This window comes from Tupaia chinensis, unplaced genomic scaffold (genome assembly GCF_000334495.1).
Source record: "Tupaia chinensis unplaced genomic scaffold, TupChi_1.0 Scaffold000323_1, whole genome shotgun sequence".
Classification (NCBI taxonomy): Eukaryota; Metazoa; Chordata; class Mammalia; order Scandentia; family Tupaiidae; genus Tupaia; species Tupaia belangeri.
The window spans coordinates 1,479,395-1,488,339 of NW_006159817.1; the positions used below are offsets into that span (position 1 = coordinate 1,479,395).

Genomic DNA, 8,945 nt, shown 5'->3' on the forward strand with positions numbered 1-8,945 from the left:
ACGACAGGGTGGTGGGGGTTTGGGGGGGGGGTGGGGGGGGGGGGGGGACCAAAAAAGCCTCTACAACAGCTCTGGGGCTGCCAGGGGCAGGGAGGGGGCATGGCCGAGCTTCTACAGCCCCTTTGGGGGCTGGAGCTCCTTGTGAGTGCAAGCCCAGGGCCAAGCCAGGCAGCTTTCACACCTGCTCCGGAGGGGCGGGGCCAAGTGGCTTCTACCACAGCTGGAAGTGGGACTTGGGCAGAGCCTCGCCTGGGGCTTCCATGACAGCACCAAGTGGGACCTGTCATCTGCTGGGGGCCAGCCCAGGGCCTTCAAGTTACCTCCAGAGTTTCCTTAACGCCCATTCTCAGCTACCAGAAGTGGAAACAGAAACAGAAAATTGATGACCGGGACTCGGAGGAAGAAGGGGCATCCGACCGGCGAGGTCCAGACAGGAGAGGTGGGAGGCGAGGCCGCCGCCAAGGTGAGAGCCAGGATGGGGAAGTGAGCGGGCAAGTGGGCAGGGCAGCAGTGGTCAGGTTAGGGAAAACTGAGGCACAGATGCAGGGCCTGCTGCACAGCCCCAGAGCTGGGTCTGGAAGGGTGGCACTGCCAAAGCCCTGAGCCCCCCACTTTTGCCACACAAAACTCCTGTCCCTCTAGCCCCACCCGACAGGCACCACCTGTGCCCCTCAGTGCGCTGTTCCTGGCCCCTCCCACATCTAGATGAAGCAACCTGGGTAATTTAGGGCTGGGGACTAATTAATCCAGTTGTGCAGAAACCTAGGGAATGCATGGGTGGAGCCTGGTGCTGTTGTGCGGCCATCTTTCCACCTGCAAAAGAGCAGCTGAGGTGGCTGGACCTGGCAGGACGGTGCATGAACTGTTCTCTGTGGACATGCCAGAGGGAGAGGCTCTTTGTAGTGACACTGTAAGGAAAGTCACCTCACAAAAGCTGACGAGGGCAGCTCTGGCTCAAGGAGGGTGCGATCACTGGGGAGCTGAGCAAGGATCTTCCTCAAAACGTGGGTCTGGGGGCCAGCCAGCAGCACGGCAGTGAGGCAGCTGAATCCCACATGGCCAGCTGCATGGTTCAAGTCCTAGACTCTAGACCCAGCGGGCTTGAAAAACATGCCAGGCACACGTGTGTATGCACGCCCACAACCCCGAGAGAATGGAGATTGCAGTGTGGCCGCCCCCCTAGGGGGTAATTTCTCACTTTCCCTCTCACTGTCTCTGTCTTCCGGCAAGCACACATGCCCTAGGGTAAAAACCTGGAATAATAATAATAGAGTAGAGGCTCTTCCTGAGGCCTCGTTCGAAGCACCTTACACGGGTAAACTCCTTTGCACTTTGGGTCCCATTAGGTAGGCGCTGTTATTCGTAATTCATAGACAGGGAATTCGCTGTTATTCGTAATTCATAGACAGGGAAACTGGGGCACGGAGAGGTGAAATGACTTGCCCTAGGTCGGAGGGGTCACGGCCGGGATTTGAACCTCTGCAGCTCTGACCTGAAGGTCCATGCTATCAACCACTACCCTAGACTGCTTAAGCATCATTAAGGACCTACTGGGTACTAGACACTGGGGCCACAGCAGAGAGCACAGGGCAGGGCACAGGGCCGAGCAGCAGGAAACTTCTGGGAGGAGCAGACCTTGGGCGTGGGCCCCACCGCTGAGCTCCCTGAATCGCTGTCCTGGCAGGTGCCTCCCAGCCCCGCGCCCCAGGGGCCCCCGTAGGCCGCGTGCGCTCGGAGCTCAAGACCAAGCAGCAGATCCTGAAGCAGCGGCGCCGCACACAGAAGTTGCGCTTCTTGCAGCGTGGGGGCCTCAAGCAGCTCTCGGTGCGCAACCGCCGCCGTGCCAGGGAGCTGCAACAGGGTGCCTTCGGCCGGGGCGCCCCCTCCAAGAAGGGCAAGATGCGGAAGCGGATGTGAGGCCCAGCACGCAGCCGCGCGGTCTCTCCCTGGCCCTTATGTACCGCGCACTGGGGGAGCTCCCCGCGAGAGCCATCATTGGATGGGTGCCTTGTGGCCACAGGACAGCCGCGGTCTGCCTGAGACAGAAACCTTTGAGCAGAGACTCGAAGGGTGTGTAGCAAAGCCAGGCTGCCAAGGTTAACTTGCTGCTGCTTCTACGTGTTCTGGGTTCAGAGGTTGCGTCCACGTGGGAGCCCCGAGTGCCTCAGCTGTAAGGATGGATTTCTTAACAGAATAAACCTTTGCCAAGGACCTCTGGGCCCCTGAGTGCAGATCCAGGTACTAAAACCCAGCATGGGGATGAGCTGAGAACCTGCGAGCTGACCAAGCCCCTAGGGCCCCCTGGGGATGTGTTCTGCTGGTGACTTTATTTCGCAGGTGAGGAAAAGGAGGCTTAGAGGACCAGCCAGTAGCAGGACAGCCCTGCAGCTGGGCATGGACTGGGGACACAGGAAATGGGGCCAGGGTCTACACTGTCCCCATCAGGGTTCCGAGGGCATCAGGGGTGGCTCCAGCAGCTGGGTTCTCAGGGTGGACCTGTCACCCACTCCACAGTGGGCAGGGCCTTGGTGAGCAGTGACCTGCATTTGGATGGCGGCCAGGTAGCCCTCTGGCAGGGCCTGTTCTGCGGAATGTCACCAGCATTCATCTACAATAGGATCAGCCATGTGCCGGCCCCGTTCCAAGCACTGTCATGTACCAGATGCTTGCTAGTGTCCCCCACCTTCCTGGAGAGAGGCTGGCCCCAGGCCAGGGAACGGGTGAGACGCCTCACACATAGCCCTGTCCTCAGGAGAGCCCCGTGGCACCACAGGCAGCCTCGGCTTGTACCTGCAGGGAACAAGACTTCCTCTCCTGGGCCAGGGCCCTCAGAGGTTCCCCCCACCCCCACTGCTCACCTGGGTCACAGCTGGGAGGCGGGGGCTGTAGGCTCTGCCTGAGGAAAGCTGGACAGCATGGCGGCCAGGTCTAGGATGAACAGCTTCACCTGGGGACCCCCGACACAACCAAATCATATTGGGGCCCAGCACCCAGGGAGGCTGCAGGGTAGGCTGAGGGCTGGAGACCCCATGAAAGGAACAGCCTTGGTGGTAGTTCCCAGACACAGAGACAGATCTCAGCTCTTCTGGAGTTTAAAAGCCTGAGGCCCGGGACCAGCAGTTGGCATAATGGTTAAGTCACTGGACTCCCACGTAGTGGACTGTGGTTGGAGTCCTGGATCCAGCGACTTAAACTCACACCGGGCGCATGTGCATGCGTGCCTAAGATCCCAAGAGGAGAATGGAGAAGAAGGGATCGCAGTGTGGCCATTCCCCTGGGGGGTGATTTCTCTCTCTATCTCTCTCTCTGGCAAAAGCATGCACTCTATACGAAAAATCTCTCTTAAAAAAAAAAAAAGCCTGAGGTCAGCATGGAGGCCGTGCTGCTGCTGCCTGGGAGACTGGGCCATGCCGGAGGACCGGGTTTGTTTCTCAGTGGGCGTGGTGGCAGGTATGTGCCTGTGACCCACACCACCTGCCGGCCCCAGAAGTAAATTTTTTAGAATATCTACCTCAGGCCAGCAGGTGATAATGGAGGTTAAGGTGGCTGGATCCCACATGGCTGACTGAGTGGTTCAAGTCCCGGGCCTAGTGGTTTGAAAATCCCACCAGGTACATGTGCATGTGTGTGTGTGTGCTCAGAATTCCAAAGTGGAGAATGGAGGAGGAGGGACTGGCATGGTCCAGAAATCACCCTGGGGTGACTTCTCACTTTCCCTCTCTGTCTCTAGCAATGCAAGTGCCCTCTAGCAAACTAAAACTAAAAACAAACAAAAACTATCTCTGGGGACCAGCAGATGGCATAAGGTTATGTTGTTGGACTCTCATGTAGTTGACCATGGTTTGAGTCCTGGACCCAGCAGCTTAAAACAGGCTGTGCCCAAAATCCCCAGAGGAGAATGAGAAGGGATTGCAGCGTGGCCATCCCCCCGGGGGTGATTTCTAGCTTTCTGTCTCTGGTTCTTTGGTGAGCACACACACTCCCTATAGCAAAAATCGCTCTTAATAAAAACCTATCAGGACGAGCAGATGACATAATGGTTATGCTGCTGGATTCCCATGTAGTTGACCACAGTTTGAGTCCCAGACCCAGTGGCTTAAAACTTGCGCTGGGCCCGTGTGTGTGCATGTATGCCCAAAGTCCTGAGAGGAGAAGGGATTGCAGTGTGACCAACCCGCCTCGGGAGTGATTTCTCACTTTCTGTCTCTGTCTCTCTCTGATGAGTGCATGCAACCAATAGCAAAAATCTCTTAAAAAAAAAAAAAAGGGGGGGTGCTATCTCTGAGCCAATGGCAGCATAGTGGTTAAGGCACTGGATTCTCACATGGCCAACCACAGTTCAAGTTCCAGACCCAGAGGCTTGAAATTCACACAACATGTGTGCATAGGTGCCAAAAATCCTGAGAATGGAGGAGAAGGGATTGTGGCATGTCTATCACCCCCACCCCCACCCCGGGGATAGCTCACTTTCCCTCTCTCTGGTGAGCACATGCGCCCGAAGACAAAAACCTCTACAAGAAAGAAATTGCAATGAATGAGCCAGAAGGAGATGGCATAGTGGTTAAAGACATTGGGCTCATGGTGGACAGAAGTTCGAGGACCTGGTAGCTTGCTTTCTCACTTTTTCCTCTCTCTGATGAGCGCACATGCCCTATAGCAAATTAAATAATAATAATAATATGGGACCAGCAGATGGCATAATGGTTACGTCGCTGGACTCCCACGTAGTTGACCGTAGTTTGAGTTCCGGACCTGGCAGCTTAAAATTCATGGGACCAGCAGTTGACATAAGGGCTATATCGCTGGACTCCCGTGTAGTCAACCACGGTTCGAGTCCTGGACCCAGTGGCTTAAACTCAAACTGGGCACATGTGCGTGCCTGCCCAAGATCCCGAGAGGAGAATGGAGGAGAAGGGGGTGATTTCTCGCTTTCTGTCTCTCTGGTGAGCACACATGCCCTATAGCAAAACCTCTTAAAAAACAAAACAAAACACGCTGGGCGCGTGTGCGTGCGTGCCCAAGATCCCAAGAGGAGAATGGAGAAGAAACTGCGGCGTGACCATCCCCTCTGGGGGGTGATTTCTCGCTTTCTGTCGCTATCTCTCCGGCAAGCACATGCACCCTATAGCAAAGATTTCTCATAAAAAAAAATAATAAATAAATCTTTTTTTTTTTTTTGGAGAGTTTTTTTCGCTATAGGGCGCGTGCGCTCGCCAGACAGACAGAGAGAGACATAGAGACAGAAAGCAAGAAATCACCCCCCAGGGGGGATGGTCACGCTGCAATCCCTTCTCCATTCTCCTCTCGGGATCTTGGGCACGCACGCACACGCGCCCGGCGTGAGTTTTAAGCCACCGGGTCCGGGACGCAAACCGCGGTCGACTATGTGGGAGTCCAGCGACATAGCCATTACGCTAACTGCTGGTTCCCGATAATAAATAAATCTTTAAGAAAATGAAACTATTCCTGGATTCTGGCCAGCTGCTGTGGCCTACAGGGCCTGTGAACCTCAGGCCTGGAGACCAGGGGAATTGTGGGGGTGGGGATTGACGTTACAGTGTCCCCTCAGCTGAGCCTCGGTCTGTCCTGCGGTGGTCCTGGTGCTGTAGGGTACCTGGGCCACTCTTGGAGAGAACAGTGGTTTAGGTGGATTCGGCCGACTGGAATGGCACCAAAGCACATTCCGTGACCCAGTTCTTGGGGTTCGGCTGCAATCCTGGCCGCTGGGGCGGGACAGTAGTAAACGGGGGTGTGTATGGGGTTGTCTCTGTTATCCTTCTAGTTCTCAGAGGGGAACAGACCTCTGTGCACAGAAAAACTAGGCGTGCTTTGTCCAGTGACATTCGGTGGCGCCATTGTGTAGAAAGACAGACTGCAGCTCAATCCCTCAACCCCACCCCTCCCCTTTCTTAGGCAAAATGAGGTCTGGAGGTATGGGGAGCATTAGGTCAGGGAATCATTAAAAGTGAGTCTGGGGACCAGCAGATGGCATAATGGTTACATTGCTGAACTCCCATGTGGAACCACAGTTCGAGTCCCAGACCCGGCAGCTTGTATGTGCTCCAAATCTCTAGAGATAACGAGAAGAGATTGTGGCCATCCCTCCTGGAGGGTGGTGGTGATTTCTTGCTTTCTGTCTCTCTGTGTCTCTCTGGCAAGCACACATACCCCATAGCAAAAAATCGGCATAAGTGGTTAAGGCACTGGACTCCCACATGGCCAGTCTCAGTTCAAGTCCTAGACCTGATAGGTTGAAATTCATGCCAGGCATGTGTTTGGGTGTATGTGTCTAAGAGCCCAGGAGAAGGGAGGGACCGAGCATGGCCATCCGCCTGTGTGTGTGTGGGGGAGGGGTAATGTCTCACTTTCCCTCTCACTGTCTCTGTTTCTCTCCACTGAGCACACGAGTATAGCAAAAACCTTTAAAAAAAAAAAAAAAAAAAGAGTCTAGGTGGGCCAGCTCTGTAGCCCAGTGGTTATAAGGCAGCTGGAACTGTGGTTCAAATCCCGGACCCGGCGGCTTGAGAAACACTGGGTGCAAGTACTTGCAAGCAGGAGAAATGGAGGGGGAAGGGTTATGGCATGACCACGGCCTAAGGGGGATGCTTTCTCTGTCTCTCTGGCAAAGCACATGTGCCTTCTAGCAAAAACGTAACAACAAAAAAAAGAGAGCCTAGGGCCAGATGGCGGCACCATGGTAAAAGAGGACACTGCGAGGCATTTCCCCGGGGGAAGGCTCCCAGTTCAAGTCCAAGAGCTCCTTGCCTATGCTGGGGCACATGCTTGCCCGTGACCAGGGCTGGCTGAAAGCCGAGAGTGGGACCCTGTTGGGGGTGCTGGGTCTTTGCTTCTCATGGAAGGCAAAATGGGCGTCTTGACCTCCTGGTTTCTTAGGGATGTTACACTTGTCTGTGTTGTTTCATCTGGGGAGAAGAGACGGACTGCTGGGTAAACATATCATGTCTAGGGACCAGCAGACAGCATAGTGGTTATGTTGCTGGATTCCCATGTAGTCGATGGTGGTTCGAGTCCAGGACCCGGTAGCTTAAAACTCACTCTGGGCTGGGGGCCAGCAGGCGGTGTGGTGGTTAAGGGCTCTGGATTCCCACATGGCTGACCATGGTTCAAGTCCTGGACCTGGGAGCTTGCTTTCTCACTTTCTCGCTTTCTGTCCCTCTCTGGTCAAATTTAAATAAATAAATATATATTTTAAAAAAATCATTCTGGGCAGTACCCAAAATCCTGAGAGGAGATTGGAGGAGAAGGGAATGTGGTGTGGCCATCCCCCCTAGGCGGTGATTTCTCGCTTCCTCTCTGGCAAGCACATGCGCTCTATAGCAAAAAATCTCTAATTTAATAATAATAATAAAAAAAAGCATATGGTGTCTGTCAGTACCAAGCCCATCTCGGGGCAAGGAGCGCCGTGCTTAACCCAGCAGCTGTTGCTAAGACTGGGATTTCAGGCCCCTTACTCTGGGGAAGAGAGAGTGTCTGGGGGTTGGAGGTGGCATGAGGAGGCGTCTCACCTGCTCCAGCTGCCCCTCAGTGTCCTCCACGTCCAGGGCCGGCGTCTGCTTCCGATGCTGGCACACCGCCTGGAACAAGTTTAGCGCCGACATCCGCGCGCGCCCCAGGAGCAGGGTCTTCTCAGCCGCGGTGTTCTGGATCTGAATCCACTTGGATTCCTGGAGAGAGCCGGCCCACTCCTGAACTCCGGTGGTCAGGTGCAGAGGGGCGAGACTCTGCGCGCTGCGGGAACGTTGCCTGCGCCCTGCGCAGCGGTCCCTCCGGAGTAAGCCTGGCCCTAGCTGTCCTCACCAGCCCCGGCTGGCATTTCCCTTTCCCACCACGCGGAGATTCTGGGGTCCCACCTCGCCCCGGCAGGCCGTACCCACTGCAGCGTGCGCTCTCGCGCCGCCTCCAGACGCTCCTGCAGCTGCGCCCGCCGCTGGCCCTGCCGGAGCAGCTCGTCCTGCTCGGCGTCCCGCAGCCGCTGCAGCCGCGCCCGCGCCGCCTCCAGCTCCGCCAGCAGCTCGCGCTCCGTGAGCCTCAGCGCCGCCTGCGTGTCAGCCAGGCTGTCGAAACGCGCCACCAGCTCGGGGACCTCCTGGAACTGGGACGGGGGTCAGGAGAGAGAGAGGACTCATGAGGGTTTGCAGCCCCCTCTCCTCCCCATCCTCAGAAGTGGGGACAGCAGGAGCCACAGGGCTGGGGACTCGGATTCTACTCTCACCCCACCTCCCCATCAATCCTAGCTAAGCTTCACTACCTGTGATTAATATTGTCAGTGACTCATTCAACTAATATTTTTTAAATAATTATTTTAAGTTAATTAATTAATTAATTAATTAATTCGTTCATTCATTTTAATTTGACCGTAGAGGAAGACAGAGTAAAAAAGCAAGCCTCCAGGTCTGGGACTCAAACCACAGTCAGGCATGTGGGAGTCCAGCGCCCTTAACCACACCACCTGAGTATATGGATGCCTCCTTACCTCCTCCACTTGCCTGGTTGCTTGACCTTAGTAAAAAAGTAAATAGGGGGGGGGGGGGAAGGAACAGGGGGCGGGAAAAGTGTCGCGGTGTTAAAGGCACTGGACACTCCCACATGGCCACCCACGGTTCAAGTCCCGGACCTAGGACTTTCCTTCTCTCTGTGTGTCTTTCTCTGGTCAAATGAAAATGATTGAATGACTAAATAAAATTAAATAATTCTTTAAAATAATTAAATAGGGCTGACAATAACAAGACCCACGTGGCTGGATCGTACGGAAGAGTCAAGAACAAAGCGTGTCCGTGGTATACGCAGAGCGGTCGGTAAGACATGGTTGTCGGTATACAGTCAGCGCCGCCCCAGCTCGCCGGTCCAGAACTGCCCCTGAGGCCACCCAGCGTTGCGAGGTGGCGCAGAGCGCCCGGCCTCCCGCCCCCGCTCACCTCTGGCAT

General features: G+C 55.3%; 2 protein-coding genes across 2 annotated transcripts in view; one reads left to right on the forward strand and one right to left on the reverse strand.

The window, feature by feature from the left end:
* The window catches only part of DDX54 (DEAD-box helicase 54), a gene marked incomplete in the record, with an annotated part of 40,672 nt that extends 38,461 nt beyond the window's left edge, over positions 1-2,211 (forward strand). The window contains 2 exon segments of the mRNA XM_014589032.2: positions 351-463; positions 1,685-2,211. Coding sequence (XP_014444518.1) covers positions 351-463; positions 1,685-1,917 — 346 coding nt within the window.
* Positions 2,212-2,376: 165 nt separating this feature from the next.
* Positions 2,377-8,945, reverse strand: part of CFAP73 (cilia and flagella associated protein 73) — a 9,917-nt gene continuing 3,348 nt past the window's right edge. The window contains 4 exon segments of the mRNA XM_006151692.3: positions 2,377-2,947; positions 7,527-7,685; positions 7,892-8,113; positions 8,927-8,945. The exon segment at positions 8,927-8,945 is cut by the window's right edge and continues 182 nt beyond it. Coding sequence (XP_006151754.1) covers positions 2,864-2,947; positions 7,527-7,685; positions 7,892-8,113; positions 8,927-8,945 — 484 coding nt within the window. The 3' untranslated portion in view covers positions 2,377-2,863.